At 45.2% G+C, this 20,569-nt stretch overlaps 1 protein-coding gene across 1 annotated transcript in view; it reads left to right on the plus strand.

The window, feature by feature from the left end:
- The window catches only part of ADGRV1 (adhesion G protein-coupled receptor V1), a 380,769-nt gene that overhangs the window by 297,634 nt on the left and 62,566 nt on the right, over window positions 1-20,569 (plus strand). The window contains exons 49-55 of the mRNA XM_075326288.1: window positions 337-589; window positions 2,765-2,890; window positions 7,181-7,403; window positions 7,943-8,147; window positions 8,234-8,380; window positions 9,905-10,160; window positions 12,980-13,182. Coding sequence (XP_075182403.1) covers window positions 337-589; window positions 2,765-2,890; window positions 7,181-7,403; window positions 7,943-8,147; window positions 8,234-8,380; window positions 9,905-10,160; window positions 12,980-13,182 — 1,413 coding nt within the window. The remainder of the gene's footprint in view (window positions 1-336; window positions 590-2,764; window positions 2,891-7,180; window positions 7,404-7,942; window positions 8,148-8,233; window positions 8,381-9,904; window positions 10,161-12,979; window positions 13,183-20,569) is intronic.

Here is a 20,569-nt window from a genome sequence, read left to right on the forward strand (position 1 = left end):
GATGGGCACAAAAACTTAGCAAACTGCATTTCTGAAAAGACGGACACTTTTAGAAAAAATAGCACAATCTGATATTATTTGAACTCCGTTCATGTCATAGCGGTCTAAGCCTCCAATGGGAGTTTGGTTCAACCCATTTTAGGGGCTTTCAAGCAGAACCTCTAAATGCACTGCAGAAGCCGTGTGAATAGGACCTGATGAGTTCTCCAAGTACTTTTGAACATGAGATGAAAATCATCAATGAGTAGTTACAGTCTCATATGTAAAAGAATGCAGATGGTGGAAGGGGGTCACATTATTTTACAATAATGTTGCTATTTTTTTTGTCTTCTCTAGGTCTTTAAATGGAATAATGGTATATTCTTACAATTCCAAAATCTCCCAAGACCTGGTGTTACAGGGGTTACAGTATTCACTCGTGGGGGGGCCGTGTACATGGCGCTTTCTCTTGGAGGTTATGACCAGAATTCTTTGTTATTCTTATGGTCTAATAATCAGTTTGGAAATCCACAAGATGTGCCAATTACTGGCTCTAAAGGCGTGGAGTCTCTTTCTATTGGGGGAGACATCTACATTGTATTTTTACAAGGTATGCTTGCAATAAATATTATTTTCTTTCTCGGACTCCTGACACCAATATTTTCTGAAATGACAATATAGAGAATTTCTGTTTGATTGTTTCTCCTTATCCCTGAGATTACAGACAGTATATGATCCTGCACCCACTCCTATTGATAGAGGAGCAGTACCCTCAAGATCATCAAGATATATTGGAGATCAAAATTATAGAAGAATGTATGATCACTTCCTTTTCTCAGAAATAATGGAATCTACATTGATCAACATTTGAAGGATTTTTTGTAAGGGGTACACCGTGTGCCACTTGATCAGTGTTTTACAAAAGATGACAAGTTTATCAAAATAAAACCTTTATTTTGCCCAAAACATGAGGATCATAATTAACACTAGAACTACTGAGGTAGTCATTTTGACTACTTCGCACTATGTAGTTCTAGTAGGTGTCACGAGTCCAGTAGTTCGAGTGTTAAAGAACAGCAATGACTGTGGCACAGAGAAAGATTATCAGTAAATTTTCTGAAGGTAACAACAGTCACCAATCAGTAGGCAGTGTACAGGCCTTTACTTTGAATGACTTCAGCACCTCTGTGGCCACAGGACATCACTAGTTGCTAAACACTGCTCTGGTGTGATTTTGGGCCACTCTTCTTCCAGGCTCTTCCACAGTTCTTTGACTGTTGTGGGTTTCTTGGCCATAACTTTGTCACCAAGGAATTTCCAGAGGTTTTCTATTGGGTTTAACTCTGGACTGGCCATTTCATTGTTTCATTGTTTTCTGTTTCAAGGAACTGCTTTACCCATTTTGCTGTGTGACAGGGGGTATTTTGCTGCATGAAAATTGCTGGCTGAGTGAGTGATGAATGCAAGTAAGGAACCACGTGTTGTTGAAGAAAATTCTGATACACACTTGCATTTACTCTGATATGTAGCTATATGAGAGGTCCAACTCCTGCTGCAGAAAACATTCCCCAAACCATCACACTTCCCCCACCACCTTTCATTGACTTCTTAACACGCTTTGGGTTCAGTGTTTCCCCAGTTTGTCAACGAACATAATGTTTCCCATCAGACCCAACTAAATTAAACTTGCTTTCATCACTAAAATGAACTGTGGATCACTTTTCCTCTGTCCAAACAACCTGCTCCTCACCAAATGTGAGTCTAGCTTTTTTATTCTTTCTGTTAATGAGAGGTTTGTTCACTGCAGAGTGGGCTTTCAGTCCAAATGCTCTTAAATGTCGTGACACTGTATGACGAGACAGATCCTTACCCTGTTCAGTGCTGAACTGGCGAGAAATTCCAGATGCAGTGTTGAAATTATTACTCATGGAGATTCTCTGCATTATCCTGTCCTCTCTTGCATTTGACTGTCGAGGGTGACCAACCTTCTTGGGGGAGTTGAAAGAATTTGTGATGTTCTAAAGATTCAATATTCTCTAAATCACAAACCAACTTCTCTTGCTATGGCTGATCCGGTCACCCCTTTGGCCTTAATCTGGACAACCTGCTGGCAGAGGATTTCAGTCACTTTGGAATGGCACAACATTTTTGCAAAGTCAGTGCAAACTGGAAAGTTCGGCTGCCAGGTAAATAAATTTGTCAGATAATTAAGGAAATTAGCACTCGGTGCCAGATTCGCACCAATAACTTGCAAGTATCCTCTAATTTTGACCAATGTTCTTTTTTATTTATCTCATTTACATTTTCATTATGTGCTTTAGAATAAATTCAATTTATGAAATAAGCTTAAAATACTGCAAATTTAATCATGTTAGGATCTAATCACATAGGACTACACAATAACCGCAACATTTAGGAAATTGTGTGTTGTTCTCTAATATTGATCTCCAGTGTATATATTCCATACTAGCATCTGGCTGGCATCCTTTTTTTGGCAGTGATCATAAAGGGGTTAAATAATGTCTCTTTGTACGTGCATTTTAGGTGACGTTTTATTTAACCTATTTAGAAAAAAAAGTCATTGAAGCCACATTTTTCACTTCTGTCGTTATTATCAGCATATTGTCAGGTTGTAGATGACAGGGATTAAATAAATCATTTGCATTTAGAACTTTGTGACAAGTACAGATCTGACGAACAACGTGTCAAGTACTAAAAATGCTACAAGAACATTGTCAGATAAAATTACGACCTTTCACTTTTTATTCTATTTTTTCTCATACAGCGGCAGAAACAGATTTTATTCATATTTTCCTGTGGGAATCAGGACAGGCAGCCTTGAAAAAATTACAAGTTATTCCATTCAGAGCGGCACACATGATTCATACATTTATGCCTTCATCTGGGCTAGGTAAGATGTTATGTAATTTTGGAGCTTTAATTATTGTGCGTTAGCTTGGAAAAAAAGAAAAGAACATCATGAAGTTTCAGGAAAAGGCTGTAGCGAGTATTAGCCACATAAAGTCATAGACCTTTATGACTACTGTGTAAACCCAACATAATAATCTCAAGAATTGTAACCTATGGCCATAATGTTACTAAAAGCTGTTAAAGGGTGTGACGGGTCCTTCTCCGATATCACACAATCAATAGAGCGAGAGATGGATGAACCATCCAAAGAATATTTATTCCCTACAATCCAGAATGTCCATCAAATAATCCAGCACACAGAGGATAAAAATAGTCTAGAAACACGAATACAGTCCAGTAAGCGATATATGTCCCAGGAGGTTTATCATAATCTCCAGCAGTCCTTTTCCAGGGAAATCGGGGTGTTTCAGTCTCTCTGGGGTGTCAGCCTCTCCTCCGAGGATCAATCTTATTCCTTCTCTCTTCTCCTGCTTAGCCAGACTGAATCACTAATCCCTCAGGTAAGCAGAGAGTTTAGGTGGATCCCAGGCCCCCTCCCCCACACCTAGAGACAGAAGCACTTCAAGGAGTTATAACCAGGGGTGGGATTCAGCCGGTTCTGTCCGGTTCTGGAGAACCGGTTGTTAAAATAGCAGCCGGTTCCCAGAACCGGCAAGAATCAGCTCTGGCGACCCGGTTCCCAGCTGTATTTATTTGTGCTAGTGTCTCTTTAAGACACTAGCACAAATGAATCCTGTACCTCCGCGCCGCACTTCCTGGTTCAGTGAAGCCTGTCGGCTCCCTGACCCGGCGTGCAGCGACGTGCAGAGGTTACGGCAGTGTGAGGAGGGAGCTCCTCCTCCTGCCGTCTGTCAGCGTCACTGTGACTGCAGAGAGCCGCGGAGGAGGACGGGGAGACACAGGAGCAGCCGCCGGTGCTTGGAGCAGGTAAAGCGCTCAGTGAGCCGAAGATGCAGGGAGAGGGGCCGCATAAGATGGCAGCTATATGTGGCTATATGGGGAGAGGCCACATAAGATGGGAGCTATATGGGAAAATGAGCCATATGAGACAGGATCTGCAGGGGAAAAGGAGCACATGGGATGAGATCTGCTGGGGAAAGAGGCCATAATGAGATGGCATCTGCAGGGGAAAGAGGCCATAATGAGATGGGATCTGCAGGGAAAAGAGGCCATAATGAGATGGGATCTGCAGGGGAAAGAGGCCATAATGAGATGGGATCTGCAGGGGAAAGAGGCCATAATGAGATGGGATCTGCAGGGGAAAGAGGCCATAATGAGATGGGATCTGCAGGGGAAAGGGGCCATAATGAGATGGGATCTGCAGGGGAAAGAGGCCATAATGAGATGGGATCTGCAGGGGAAAGGGGCCATAATGGGGTGGGATCTGCAGGGGAAAGAGGCCATAATGGGATGGGATCTGAGGGGAAAAGGAGCACATGGGATGAGATCTGCTGGGGAAAGAGGCCATAATGGGATGGGATCTGCAGGGGAAAGGGGCCATGATAGGATGGGATCTGCAGGGGGAAAGAGGCCATAATGGGATGGGATCTGCAGGGGAAAGAGGCCATAATGAGATGGGATCTGCAGAGGGAAAGGGGCCATGATGGGATGGGATCTGCAGGGGGAATGAGGCCATGATGGGATGGGATCTGCAGGGGGAAAGGGGCCATGATGGGGGGGATCTGCAGGAGGAAAGAGGCCATGATGGGATGGGATCTGCAGGGGGAAAGGGGCCATAATGGGATTAGATCTGCAGGGGGGGGAGAGACCACATGGGATGAGATCTGTATGGGGAAGGTCTTCTGTTCCAATTTTAGCAGGGCTCCTTTAGTAATAATTTTTAAAAACTGTATAAAAATCATTTAATACAATATGACTGACAGTGACGGGAACAACTGGTGCTGGACAGGAGAGTGAAGGTATAGGAGGGGAAGGAGATTTTACGTTAAATTACTTGTATTTTTTGGTTGAGAAAAGTGCATGAAAATGGGTGTGGCTAACAAAATGGGTGTGGTTACAGAATGGGGCGTGGTTTTCAAATGGGCGAGGTTTACAGAGAACCTGTTGTTAAACATTTGAATCCCACCCCTGGTTATAACCCTGCAGACAGGTTAAACAATACATCGAATAGACAGACCACCACGCCCAACACACCCACATAAAATAGTACATGACCTACAATATCCCACCATCACAACTGAGTTGTTCAAATAAATGTAAAACACACAAGCAAATATATACTCACCCTTTCCTTTCAGCCCTGATGTTCCAGTGCCCAATCCTCCCCATTCTGTTCGCCTTGGCTGTAAGGCTATGCGCACACGTGACGGTTTTTGGCGGGTTTTTTTCATGCGTTTTTCCTTGTGTATTTTAATCCATAATAGCAAGGAAAAAGCATCCCATCAAAGTCTATGAGAATCGTGAGTTGCTGTGCACACGTTGCTTTTTTTTCAATTGTTTCTGAGTTTATTTCCTGCGTTTCTATAATCCCCTGCAATGCTTTATCACTACGGTGCATTATAGCGCAGCACTTTGCCTCACACACTATGCATACAGCATGGTGTGTGAGGCTCTCCGTAGCTCAGGAACCCAGGGTCGTCATGGTGACGACCCAGAGTTACTATTGCAGCGATCGGGTCCCTGTGATCGAATTACTGGGACCCGATCGCCAGGGGGAGGTAAGCGATTCTTCTCCCTTCCTTCTGAATGCTGCGATCGCACTGATCATAGCATTTATGGGGTTAAACCACTGAGAGCGGCGTGGGCACCGTTCCGGGTAGTGAGAGCCAGGTCCCAGTTGTAACATCAGCTGGAGACCCGGCGGCGATCTTGGGGGATACAGCACCTGAACCCCGTGATCACATGACTAAAAACCGCAAGTAAAAAACGTGCACACACAATAAAAACTGCACGTTTTTTTTCCTGCCAAAACATGCTTTTTTGTATGCAGAAAAGAAGCATAAAAAAAACCCAACATGGGCACATCGCCCTATAGTGACATTCTGAATACCCCCGCTGCAGCCAACCACTGGCTTCAGTGGGATACAGCTCAAGACTGCTGCCAGCGATCGCATTGGGGTATACGGGATGTCCTGTCTGCTGCCAAGGTAAATAGGAAACCTTTGGAGAGTATGATGGATGCAGGGCAGTGACTATCGACATATATTGATATGCTGCCTGAATATTTTGTGTCCTGTTGAAAATAAGACACAACCAGACACCTTTTATTCCTCTCCCTCTATTAAAAAACACATAGACACAGTGGCTGAAATGTATAAAAGGATTTGGCAGAAACTGCTCCTGCATATGGCTGGTGAGATAGAAAAAATACATGACAAACTTCAAAAGGAATTTGTCAGTAAGAGCAACATCCCATTTCTGCAAGTCTTTGAAATGTAAATACATTGACACCTTTATATCTTCTATCTGTTGCTGCATTCCAGAGTAATTAGCATTATTATGCTTTTGTAAATGAGGTGTTAAGTGCTCTAGGCATGACTGAGTATTTAAAGAGAACCAGTTGTCAGAATTTTATACCTCAAACTAATGGCATGTATGGAAAGGTGCCTCCAGAGCTTGTTTCCCCTCCCAGCATCGACCTTTTTAGCTTGATTGACAGCTCACTGTCTGTGTGACATCAGGATACAGGCAAGGAAATTAGATTGTGAGATTTCAATCAAAATCTGAACTTAAATAAAAACCGTAGATACGCTTCTCCTACAGTGATACTTTGACATGACTTGTTGTGAGAGTGACGTGACTTCTGATGTCACATGCCGGCTGCAGCCAATTAGTGACAGCTGACGAGCGTCCATTAATTGACTACAGACAGCACATGACATATCAATGTCACATTACTGCCAGCAACAATGGCACCGACATCGCCGGAATGGCACTACATACTGCATACACTGTATCTGCACTGCATCTACACTGCATCTGCATACACTGTTTTTATTTTAGTTCATGTCCTGATTTGATTAAGCTGGGATTGTCCAGTATTTGGTATCACCTTTAAGTGCAATGTTTTGCACTGAGCACTTAACAACTAATTTCCATATGAAAAAAAAAATTCCAAACACTCCGGAATGCAGCAACAGATACAAGATATAAAGGTGTCGATGGATTTATTTTTCAAAAATGTGCATTTAAGACATAAGGTTTGGAAGGAGATATACTGACAAATTCTCTTCAATAAGTGGCTTCAAGTTTATGAAATTTAGTAGATGAACATAGAAAATGTAAATTCATATTGTTCCTTTATTTTAAGCTCACCTTCTAATTGCTGGTGGAAATGCATCAGAATTGTACCGCTTGAATTCTGGAAGAGGACAATTTTCTTCATTGCTGCTCGCTCCAGCATCGAAACAGCTGATCTCATCTACAGTTATCTCACTAAATGTATCCAAAACCATCATAGCCTCGGCCGGAGATGTCAGCACACAGATCTTTGAGCTAAGCTCCGTGTCTAATCAGTCTGATTTCATTCCAAGGTAAATTCTAGATATTTTATGGTATATGGTGGATATACTTGTCATTAGAAATGCATGTACCCAAGGTTCGGTGGTGGGTGTTCATACTGAACACAGGCTTTACAAAAAAAAACAGAGTTCAGGTTCGAAGTTTGGGTGCTCTACGTATATGAATCACTTGCATGAGCATCACTGTGCTTGGGTACACTTGTTGCTCAACTAAGTGTGAGCTGTTTGCTGTCTCTGAACGGCTCACACTAGGGGTAACAACAACATGATCGGATGTAGTGTGCACCCCAAAAAAAGGAAAAATCCCGCTCACCCACCCCAGGAAGTGCTCTTTTTATGGCTGGCTGCATGTGGGCGGAGATCCGAACTGCCCAATTAGTGACTTTCATTGGGGTTCAGGTAAAGTCCGGGTCCCAAACCAAACTTTAGATAAAGTCCGTTTGAACCGAACTTCCACGGGTCCGCTCATCTCTATTTGTCATTTGAAATTGCTTGTGAGGAGCATTCTGTTTACTTGTATTAATGTTGTGCTGTTTTTACCTTTCGGCTAGTTCAGGTGAGTTGAAGTTTGAGCCTGGTCAGAGAGAAGCCATATTCGCAGTTAATATTCTGGATGATTCAATCCCAGAGGAAGATGAAACTTTCCGAGTAAGGTTGAAATCGCCAAAAGGAGGTGCAGAGATCGGTATACATTCCTATGTCACCATAATCATTCCTACCAATGACTATGCCCACGGAGTTATTGCCTTTACGCAGGTGATGATGGGATTTTATTTTGCTTTTGCACTGTATATGAAGCTAGTATTTTGTTCTCTTTACATATCTATGTGTGTCACTTATAGAGCTCATTAATGAAGCAAGCAGAGGAGCTGGAGCAGGACAACCTCATTAGCTTCAGCATTGAGCGTCTTTATGGAACCTATGGCCGAGTCATGGTGGAATGGTCTGCCAATGGCAGTGTTAGTGATATATTTCCGGCATCAGGAGTGGTATGTGTTTAGTACGCTGCAACATTCTATGATTCATCAAGGCGGGTATTTTGCATTCAGGGTTTCATAAATTCAGATCATCTTTCAGCTGGCACAGCATAAGAAATGTAGTCTGGCACTGTAATACATTTGTATCTCAATTTACTCCACTTTTGTGGTGTAAATTATATACATTTTTATGCAGAGTGAAGCCAATCCCATTAATTTCATGATTAAGGGTGATTGTTTCACCTGAAACGCGTAGTGCTGTGCTGGTCATGTCATCTGTTGTCTGCATGCTGAAATAAAGACCATGGCTTTCCTCGCCTGAAGAGCTGAATGTTTCTCCTTTCTTTTAATCCCATTAATGTTGGCCTTGTAGTCTAGGGTGTCTGTCCCGGAGGGGTGCACTCTCATATAGTGACTAATCTAATAGTATGGGTGTCACTGATAGACCAGCACCCTATACAAGCCTTATCCATGTACAATCCTAATACTAAACATGAATTGATAGGTTGTGAGTGCTTGTCTGATCATGATTTTGTACCTGTGCTGCCTGCACCGTTATCAAGGATGGGCTGCTGCATCCTATTAGTGCATTCGTTTTCGTGACCCGGGCAAGTAAATACTAAATTATGATGAACTACTCAGTAGCTACTAGGCTCTATTCAATTTTCAAAAAGTTAGTGTAGCTAGTCAAGACTGGAACAATAAATGCAAATAAACTACAAATTGCGCAACAATTTTGCAAAATTTTAAATAGTTTTACACCAGAATTTCTTTGATGAACTTCTGATGAATCAGGTTTTTGTTATTCTACCATACAATATATTTGTCCTATAAATTGCAGTTGTTCCATTATTAAATGCTAAAGATACATTTGTACTGATTTTTTAATGTTCATTAGCTTCCTAAATATAAAATTAGAGAAGCACTCCTGTCAAAGCTTTTATTCTCGATATCTTACTGTCATCATATTATATAGGACTGTGTATTTACAATTACCCATTTTGCACTTCTAACCAGTTAATTCTTCTCTTTTTCTTTAGGTCTATGACATCATGTGATTAAAATCTGACTAGCTGAATCCTTCTAAGCTCTATGTAGAAACAGGAAATCTCTTTTCCCTGCATGAGTCAAAGCTGCAAAATCCCTGAAAGGGGAGGAGTGAGCAGCTGGGTTAGGAGTTGAAGAGGAGGACGATTCATGCAGGAACAAGAGATTTCCTGTTTCTACAAAGAGCTTAGAAGGATTCAGCTAGTCAGTTTTTAATCACGTGATATCATTGACCTATTGGAAAACAGAATTAACTGGGTAGAAGGGCAATTGTAAGTACACAGTGCTATATAATATGATGACTGAAATGCATTCGAAGGATAAAAATTTTGAGGTGAGTGCTTCTTTTGGGAACTTTCTAAATAGTCTTCATTAAAAGTTGCCAGCTATTTTGCATACAGCTTTATACCTCCATAGGTTTGATTTGTTTTAAATTATAGATGCCAGTTAAACAATTTTTTTCTATCTGACGTTCCCTCCTTTGTGTAGGTTACCTTCTCTGAAGGTCAGGCGCTCACCACAATCACGATTACAGTTGTTGCAGACAATGTAGCTAAGCTTGCAGAGACTATCATGGTTGTCCTTACAAAAGTCACAACTATGAATATTCAGGATCCTCGAAGAGGAGCTATCCTGGACCCTAAAAGATCGACGGCTGTGCTGACCATCCTGCCCAATGACTCTCCACATGGTGTGGTCGGTTGGCACATGAATTCACTTTCTGTTAAAGTGGATGAACCTGTAGGTAGGTAACCAGTACAGCTAATAGCTAAGACTAGAAATACATGTTAAATATTTCCTTCTTCGTTCCCATAACTTTATAAGGCAATTAGAGTAAATCAATATTTATAGCTTAATGAGTTGTTCATAGCTATAAGATTTGTGCAGATTGATATAGACAATAATTAAAGTTTACATTTACAGTTATATGTTTCTAATTTGAAGGTGTTTGCTGCAGCAGTCATTTTTATTAATTTCCTTTTGTCTAAGGCGATGTTCACACATGGCAAATGTCACAATTACTCTGTGCAAGGCATCTAGCACACAGGTGATGCTCTGCCGTGCATTCCTGAACTTCAGAGCCGGCAGTGACATGTTTCGTTTGTGCAGAGCATCTTGCATTTGGTGATGCTCTGCTGTGTTTCTTTGAGCACAAGCTGACAGTTTGTTTGACAGCACAAGTTTCCATGCAGGTTCTGGGAGGTGCTGATTACTCAGGTGTTCCACCTTCCTGGTAATTGCTAATTACAGAGCATGCTCTCCCAGAACCTTGACAGTCGTACTCTCTGGTTCTGCAGTTGTGCTATTGACTTGTGTTTGTGCTTGTGTTCTGATCAAAGTTTCTTAATCTCGGACCGGTCATTGACTCCTCTCTGCCAGCTCCCTGTTCTTGTCGTTACCTCCTGGCTTCTGACCTCAGACCGTTATCTGACCACATCTCTGTCTACTCCATGAATCTATACGTACTCTCCTGGAATTATGACCCTCGACCTGTGACTTGACTGCATTCCTGCTTACTCCCTGTGTCCTATTGTGTCCTCCTGTTTCCTGACCCCGGCTTGTCTGTCTACCCTTCCGTCTATATTATCCGTAAGTAGTGACTAGCATCACAGCTAATATGTTCATTTTCTGCACCTCTACCATTCTCCTGAGTAGAAAGCTATCAATGTTGCAAAAAGTAACCACATTCATAAATTGGCCTTAAGTGAACATATGACAAATGCTGGATTTCCAAAGGTGACAACAATGTATGGCAGCCTTTACTATCCCTCATGGCTTTCCTTCAGTTCTGAATGCCATATGAGTGTGGATTGTGCAACAGAGTTAATTCTTTAAAGGGTCACGATCTGTTCAACAATATTTACATAAAGCAATAGTGCAAGCAACTAAAAGAAACAATGCTAAAAAATCTTAGCAAAAGAAATACGCTTCTTCTCCTCTCACTGCTTCCTAAACTCTTAAAGGGAACCTGTCAGCAGAAATTTCGGCTAAAACCTAACAGATTCCCCCTCTGCAGCTCCTGGGCTGCATTCTAGAAAGGTCCCTGTTAGTATTGTGCCCCCTTTCTGACCAAAAAAAAGAGTTTATATAGAGGTACCTTTTTGGCTTCGGATTCTCTAAATGGGACACGGGGGCGGGCTGCCTGATGGCCGTTATTCTGCTCCCTGGTCCTGTATGCCGCCCCCATCGCTGATTTCCATACTTCTGGACGCCGCCCACTGCTCCAGCCATCCCCGCGCATGCCCAGTGCTCATCTCTCGTGGATGAGCACTGTGCCCAGTGTCACCGCTGGTGACGTGCACGCAGGGTTTAGATTATGGGCGGTGCTGTGATGTTTATTAACAAGCAACCGCCCATAATCGCGGGACCGCTCTTCCCTGCCTCAGGGCAAGATGGGAAGGAGGTGACGTGAGGTCAGCAGCAGCGCGCTTGCGCAGAAAGAAGCAGGTTGAGGGGGAAAGCGCGGTCCCGCGATTATGGGCGGTTGCTTGTTAATAAACATCACAGCACCGCCCATAATCTAAACCCTGCGTGCACGTCACCAGCGGTGACACTGGGCACAGTGCTCATCCACGAGAGATGAGCACTGGGCATGCGCGGGGATGGCTGGAGCAGTGGGCGGCGTCCAGAAGTATGGAAATCAGCGATGGGGGCGGCATACAGGACCAGGAGGCAGAATAATGGCCATCAGGCAGCCCGCCCCCGTGTCACATTTAGAGAATACGAAGCCAAAAAGGTACCTCTATATAAACTCTTTTTTTTGGTCAGAAAGGGGGCACAATACTAACAGGGACCTTTCTAGAATGCAGCCCAGGAGCTGCAGAGGGGGAATCTGTTAGGTTTTAGCCGAAATTTCTGCTGACAGGTTCCCTTTAATTTGCTCCGAAAAACAGTTTACATGCATCTTCGTAAACAATTTAAGGAGAGGAGAGAAAGAGCAGGGAGGGAACATTGAACACAGTGAGAAAACAAGACGAGGGAGAAACAGTCAGATCATGCTACAACTTTCTAGTAAGTGTTTACGTGATCCCAGAGCTGGATTCACAGCTACACTGTTCAGTACGGCTCTATAATGTGAGGCTTTAAACTGAATTTTTTCTGCCAATAATCATATCCAGGTAATGTTTTCAAATTGTGTATCCTTTTTTCCTACCATATTATTATCATATTTTTGTATCTTTTGCTTTTCTATATCAAACATGTAAATTGCATTGAAGTTTAATTTAAATATTATATTTAAGGAATTATTTTATGTGGCGTATTTAAAATTTAGTTAAAATAGAATAAATATCTGAAGACTTCATTATGATGATGTTATCAGTGGATAATTTTGTAATTCCAATATAGTGGATGATTTCCATTATTTTTTTTGTCATTGATTGAAGATTACATACACAAAAGAGTAAGGACCTCTAACAATATTGTATTGACTGATCTGACACTTATTATTGCCATTTTTATTTTCTTATAAGTATTCGGGCTCCTTGTAGCTGATTTAATATTGGAATTGAATGTTGTACATATTTTGCTGTAATTCAGATTTATTCTCTTTTCAATATACAGGGAATCCTATGATCATAACTCTGCAGATTACAAGGGAACAAGGCTTCGCGGGTGACATTGCCATTTATCTGCAGTCTTCACCAAATATATCTTTGCCGCTTTTCAACAGAGCCACAGAATATGAAGACTATTTAGTAAAAGATAAAGTCATCATCATGAGAGAAAACAAAGTGATGGGTCAAGTTAATATTACTATCCTGCCTGTAAGTAAATGATAAAGCATAGTGGATTTTGGATCATACCATCCATAGGGAAGTTAAATTTCCTGTATTCCTACAAGCTATTAATTAGGTTGCTTATATTTTAAAGGGGTTGTCCACTTCTAAGACATTCCCTTCTAATTCCACATCTTTTCCCCAGTTAAAATAATAAACACTATACTCACCTTCACGGCCAGCGCCCTTCTAGTGCTATCCAAGCTCACAGTGTCCGGGGCTCATGTGGGGTTGTGACGTCACACAAGCCCCATATCCAGTCAATGCCAGCTTCCTTCTCCCTGCCTTTGGACTAAAGGAGTTAATCGACAGGAAGTGAGCACAGTGGCTGCTCTCACTTCCTGTTAATTGCTTGTTTGGTCCGAAGGCACTTCCACCTCTATACACTTCTATACAAACTCCATTATGCTGTAGTCATCCATAACATGACAGCCATTATTAATCCCACTCCCCTTTGTTATATGCAATAAAAGAAACTCCCTTTTGTGTCCTCCACAATAATAATGTCCCATAGCAATAACAGTTCACCTCTTGTGCCTCCACACAATAACATTCCTCCCTATTTGTGTCAATAAAAATAGAAATACCCCTTTGTGCCTCCATTTAATTATGATGTCTCTATTTGTGCCCCTATATAATAACGATGTCCTAATTTGTGTCCTCCATACAATAATTATGGCATTATGCCTCTGTACAATAATAAGTAGCAAAGAAGAGAAAAATGGTCATTGGATAGTACATATGCACAGATGGTACATACATCCCCTATCTAATAGAGGCATGCTCATCTTTGGATGTTATGTATAGTACACAACACATCATGGCGTTTAGAATGGAGTTCCAGCTGCTTCTGACAATCCCGGTTGAGCCAGATTTGAGGACAGATACAGGTCTTGGAGAAGATGGGATTTACAGGCTACACTGCTGATAAAAGATAATCCAGTGGACAATAGTGGGAAGAAAAATATGTATTGGATAGTAAAACCCGACGCGTTACTGTGTTGGTGTCACGTTTGTCTCCCTGCATGTAGAGACCAGTGACAGCCTTTGGACTGAAGGCTCTCATCTGGCTTTCTCCCTTTAAATGGACTTCGTTTCTCTTGGTACTGAAGTGATTGTCAGTTTTTCTCTTGCAACCTTTCCAAGCAGTTCCTTGCTGAGTGTTTTCAGCTCCACTCACTTTATAGTCACACCGTTCAGCTTTAAATAGTGGTGTATCTCAGCAATCCCCGCTGAAGATACAAAGTCATTTGGTCTCTAGCCGCCTTGGAGGAAGGTTCTGGGCTATATCCATTTGGTTGATTTTTTTCGCCATTTGTCTTTACTAACCTGGTGTGTTGTTAGTGCAGCAGTGAGGTCTAGTGAACCCCACCTGCCCCTCACTAGTCAGGTCTACTATAGGGCCTTCCAAGGGTCTCAGGTTGTTGTTCGACAACAGTTGCAGATACTGTATAGGGACTGGCTGGTAGAGGAGGGATAGCTTTAAGTGAGGATAGGAGGTGCCCACCTACCCCTCGCACTAGTTCCAGGGCCTCCCGTTGTTTTTGTGTCCCCAGTACCCCTCTTTTTTGTGTTTTTTGTTGTGCATCAGACACACGTAGCTCTGAATGCACCCTGCCACACTTGCTACACCTGGCTAGCGTAACAGTTGGGCTGACCTCTTTCGCGGGAAAATTACATCATATAAAGATATAGAAAACATTGGTTTAAATACATAAAAAGGGCACCGGCTGAAAGATGCCACCCAGTGGGAGTCTCCACGTTTGATAGTAATGAAATAATGAATTAATTCATTTCTGAAAATGAATATTATATATAAAATGTACAGCTTGATAGTATAGTGTTGTTAGGTAATTATTTCTAAACCAGAAAACAATACATTTTTATCTTTACACTGCTAATCATGGGTTTGTCCTTTACTATCAGCACAGTCTGTAAAGGTACCGTCACACATAACGAGATCGCTAGCGAGATCGCTGCTAAGTCACCGTTTGGTGACGCAGTAGCGATCCCGTTAGCGATCTCGTTATGTGTGACATCTACCAGCGATCAGGCCCCTGCTGTGAGATCGCTAGTCCTTGCAGAATGGTCCAGGCCATTTTCTTCAAAGGCGATGTCCTGCTGGGCAGGACACATCGTTGTGTTTGACACTGTGTGACAGGGTCACAGTCACTACTGAGATCGTTATACAGGTCGCTACTGCGACCTGTATTGTTCCTGCATCGCTGGTAAGATCTGACTGTGTGACATCTCACCAGCGACCTCCCAGCCACTTACCAGCGATCCCTATCAGGTCACATCATTTTCGGGATTGCTGGTAAGTCGTTGTGTGTGACTGGGCCTTAAGTCTCAAAGACTTCTATCTCTACATACAATAATGATGTCCCTCTTTGTGCTTCCATAAAATAATTGTACTCTCCTTTGTGCCTCTATACAATATTGTTGTCCACCTATGGATTGTCCCATGCTTTCACTTCCAGTTTAAAATATTTTAAATATTTAATATTTTAAATATTTTATTTAATATTTTAAAAAATAAAATTAAAACAAATTCACCTAAATCTGCTCCCAACAGTCTATAGCAGGTTGGGTGAGAGCACCACAAAGACGTTGTGTGCACTGCCGGACATCCTTTGCACGCTGCCAACTTCTGGTACACCGCAGGCCTAAGGAGGTCTATGAATTACCAGAGTAAGTTGATGCGTAGGGAGTTTATGGCTCTCTGCTCCATCACACTCTACACCTGGCTCAAATGATTCAATTTGTATCTCATAATACAGTACAATTTCTTTATTCTTTATTTATTTATTCCTTTATGTATATTCTTTATTTCTTTATCGTTCCTTTGGGAGACCCAGACCATGGGTGTTTAGCTTCTGCCTCCGGAGGACACACAAAGTACTACACTTAAAAGTGTAGCTCCTCCCTCTGAGCTTATACACCCCCTGGTGAGCAGACCCAGCCAGTTTATCGCTTTGTGTTCAGGAGGCATACATCCACACATGCATTCTCATATGATTTTTGTCTTTTGGAATGAGTTTGAAGAACTGCGGGTCCACGTCTGGACCCCCGGCATGTCCCTTCTCACCCCACTGTGTCGGCGGTGTTGTAAGGTTGATTTCTTAGGCTGGAGCCTTACATGCCGTGCTCCTTCACCATCCCTCCTGGGCTCTGGCTTGAAGTGGGAGCCAGCACGGTCTCCATGCCTGGCAGGAGACCGGTCTCCATCCGCAGCCCTTCAGGACCCTGCTGGACCGGAGCACTCATCCCCAGGGACCTGGCCCTGCGTCTCAGCAGCTAAGTACCTGAGGCGTTTATATTTGGGGGTCCCTGTGCTTTATTGTTTGGGGAGAGTGTGCTTGCTGTATTTACTGACATTTCCGGCGGGTTCTCTAGCTGTCGCCCGAGAACCGCGCCGATGGTGCCTGCGCGTCGGCCTCGCCGCTCAAATTTAGGCCCCGGCTTCGCCGGAGGCCTAGTTTCGTTTCACTGCCCTCGCATGTCACTCATGCAGAGGGACAGCGCGGCTCCTCCCAGCGGCCGTTTTGCACAAGGGAGGGACACTCCCCACTGCTGTGCGTGTCTCCTCCCCTGTAGGCCTCTATGGCCCTCCAGATCCCGCTCTTCTTGCAAGTCCCGCCCCCTCTCTTCGCTCCGGCGGCCATTTTCTCAGAGTTCACTCAGCGCTGGTCTGCGTTCTGCATCCCTGCTGAGGTGCTGTGTTTGGGGGTCCGGGCTTCGGGATCTAGAGGGCACACAACACCGCTCTGCACAGCACAACAGTCTGGTAAGCCACAACCGGCTCTGGTTGTGGACCTCTGTATATACTCTCTGGGGTTCATTCTCTGGCAGAGCCCCCACACCAGCAGCATGTCTCACACGAGGAGCAAGGCTCCAAAGCTTTACTCTGTATGCGCTGCATGTAAGCTCCTGCTGCCTGAACCGAGCACCTATCCACATTGTGATGCCTGCTCTACCTTGGCGGTGCCACAGCCTGGAGTCTCTCCCCCAGTGGTCTCTCAGGCTGCTCCTGCTCCTGTGGCTGAGCCCCCGGCTTGGGTAGAATCCTTTTCTAGGTCTATCTCCCAGTCTTTTGCTGAGTCCATGGGACTTCTGTCCAGAACTTTGCTGAATATGCATCAGCCCCCCTCACAGGGTGCCTCTGCTGCTAGGGCTCTCTCAGGACCGGAGCTCACAGAGGATTCATCATCAGGTCCCAGACCCCGTCCTCCTAAGAAGAGACGTAGGGTTCCCTCTCCCTCCTCCTCCCACGGCTCTGATTCAAGAGCGGACTCGCAGGATGAGGAGGATGCCTTTACAGGGGGCTCGGAGGCTAACTCCATGTACCCCGTTGATCTGTCCGAAAGTGACTCAGATGTTAGTGACTTGATTGCTTCCATTAACTCTGTACTGGATCTCAATCCGCCAGTATCAGAGGAGCAACCCTCTCTGGCAGAAAAGCACCAGTTTACCTCGCCTAAGAGGGCAAAGAGTGTGTTCTTTAACCACTCCAGTTTTCAGGCTGCTGTGACCAAACCCAGGGCCTGTCCTGACAAACGCTTCCCAAAGCGTGGTTCTGATGACCGTTTTCCCTTTCCACCTGAGGTGGTCAAGGAGTGGGCTCAGTCCCCAAAGGTAGACCCCCCGGTGTCTAGGCTCTCAGCCCGGACCGTTGTGTCGGTGGCTGACGGCACCTCCCTTAAGGATTCCACTGACCGCCAGATTGACCTTCTGGCCAAATCCGTATATGAAGCGGCGGGGGCCTCGTTTTCCCCGACTTTTGCAGCAGTGTGGGCTCTCAAAGCCATCTCTGCTTCTCTAGAGGAGATGCATTCCCTCACCAGGGAATCTATGCCCGAAATGGTTACCTTGAGTTCCCAAGCTTCAGCTTTTTCATCCCATGCCATGTCTGCCATGCTGGAGGCTTCTCACCGCACTGCGGTGGCTTCGGCTAATTTCCTCGCTATCCGCAGGATCTTGTGGCTTCGAGAGTGGAAGGCAGATGCTTCTTCAAAGAAGTACCTTGCTGGGCTCCCTTTTGCTGGGTCCCGGCTGTTCGGAGAACAGCTGGATGAAATTATTAAGGAAGCTACTGGCGGGAAGAGTACTTCCATGCCACAAACCAAAGCCAGGAAACCTGCCCAGGGTAGGAATCAGTCGAGGTTTCGTTCCTTTCGTTCCTCCAACTGGTCGTCCTCTAAGCCCTCGGCCTCATCCACTAACTCAGCCAAGGACCAGAAATCCAACTGGCGCCCAAAAGCGCGTCCGCAGAAGACCGCAGGAGGTGCTGCCACTAAGGCAGCCTCCTCGTGACTATCTGCCCACTCCAGCAACGTCCTTAGTCGGTGGCAGGCTCTCCCACTTTGGCGACGCTTGGTTTCAACACGTCTCCGATCAGTGGGTGAGAGATATCATCTCCCACGGCTACAGGATAGAATTCTCTTCCAGACCGCCAAACAGATTTTTTCTCTCAACCCCCCCTGCTCCAAGGCCGCCGCCTTCTCACAGGCCGTGGCATCCTTGCAGGCCAACGGAGTAATTGTACCGGTTCCCGCCCGGGAACGGTTCAGAGGTTTCTACTCAAATCTCTTCCTAGTCCCCAAAAAGGACGGTACATTCCGGCCCATCCTGGATCTCAAGCTTCTCAACAAGCATGTTCAGGTGCGGCACTTTCGCATGGAGTCTCTGCGATCAGTCATTGCCTCAATGACCCAAGAGGATTTCCTGGCGTCCATCAACATCAGAGATTCCTATCTGCATGTGCCAATTGCAGTTTCACACCAGCGTTGGCTACATTTTGCAATCGGAGAAGATCATTTCCAATTTGTGGCTTTCCCCTTCCGGTTGGCCACAGCCCCTCGGGTATTCACCAAGATCATGGCAGCAGTGATTGCGGTTCTGCACCTACAGGGGTTGGCAGTGATTCCTTACCTGGATGACCTTCTAGTCAAGGCTTCATCCAGCGCAGGCTGTCAGCGGAGTGTCTCGCTCACTCTCGCCACTCTAGCCCAATTCGGGTGGCTAGTCAATCTACCCAAATCCACTCTGACTCCGACCCAGAGTCTCACGTATCTAGGGATGCAGTTCGAGACTTTGCCGGCACTTGTGAAGTTGCCCTTAGTCAAACAGCAGTCCCTCCAACTGGCAGTGCGCTCTCTGCTGGGGCCCCGCCGTTATACCCTCAAGTGTCTGATGCAGGTGCTGGGTCAAATGGTGGCGTCAATGGAAGCTGTCCCCTTTGCCCAGTTCCATCTGCGCCCCCTACAGCTGGACATTCTCCGCTGTTGGGACAAGCGGCTTTCCTCCTTACACAGGTTAGTGGCTCTGTCGCCACAGACCAGGAGCTCTCTTCAGTGGTGGCTTCGGCCCCTCTCTCTGTCCCAGGGGCGCTACTTCCTGGCCCCGTCCTGGGTGATCCTCACCACGGATGCCAGTCTATCCGGCTGGGGAGCGGTATGTCTCCACCACAGAGCGCAGGGCACTTGGACTCCGTCCGAGTCAGCCTTTTCAATCAATGTGCTGGAGACCAGAGCCGTGCTTCTAGCTCTCCTAGCTTTTCACCACCTGTTGGCGGGCAGGCACATTCGAGTCCAGTCAGACTACGCGACAGCGGTTGCCTACATCAATCACCAAGGCGGGACACGCAGCCGCCTGGCAATGTTGGAGGTACAACGCATCCTTCAATGGGTGGAGGACTCCAAGTCCACCATATCCGCAGTCCACATCCCAGGCGTGGAAAACTGGGAGGCAGATTATCTCAGCCATCAAACCGTGGACGGTGGTGAGTGGTCCCTGCACCCGGCAGTGTTTCAGTCAATCTGCCGCAAATGGGGCACTCCGGATGTGGACCTAATGGCATCCCGTCACAACAACAAAGTTCCTGTTTACGTGGCTCGCTCCCACGATCCTCAGGCATTCGCCGCGGACGGTCTGGTTCAAGACTGGTCCCAGTTTCGTCTATCCTACGTGTTTCCCCCTCTAGCTCTCTTGCCCAGAGTCCTGCGCAAGATCAGAATGGAGGGCCGTCGAGTCATCCTCATTGCACCGGACTGGCCCAGGCGAGCTTGGTATCCAGACCTGCTCCATCTGTCCGTAGAGATGCCGGGGCATCTCCCGGACCGTCCAGACCTACTCTCGCAAGGTCCGTTTTTCCGCCCGAATTCTGCGGCTCTCAAATTGACGGCGTGGCTCTTGAGTCCTGGATTTTGACGGCTTCTGGTATTCCTCCTGAAGTCATCTCCACTATGACTCGGGCCAGTAAGTCTTCCTCCGCTAAGATCTATCACAGGACTTGGAGAATTTTCCTGTCCTGGTGTCGCTCTACCGACCATCCTCCGTGGCCTTTCTCCTTGCCGACCCTTCTGTCTTTTCTACA

The sequence above is a fragment of the Anomaloglossus baeobatrachus genome, chromosome 1 (assembly GCF_048569485.1).
Source record: "Anomaloglossus baeobatrachus isolate aAnoBae1 chromosome 1, aAnoBae1.hap1, whole genome shotgun sequence".
Classification (NCBI taxonomy): domain Eukaryota; kingdom Metazoa; phylum Chordata; class Amphibia; order Anura; family Aromobatidae; genus Anomaloglossus; species Anomaloglossus baeobatrachus.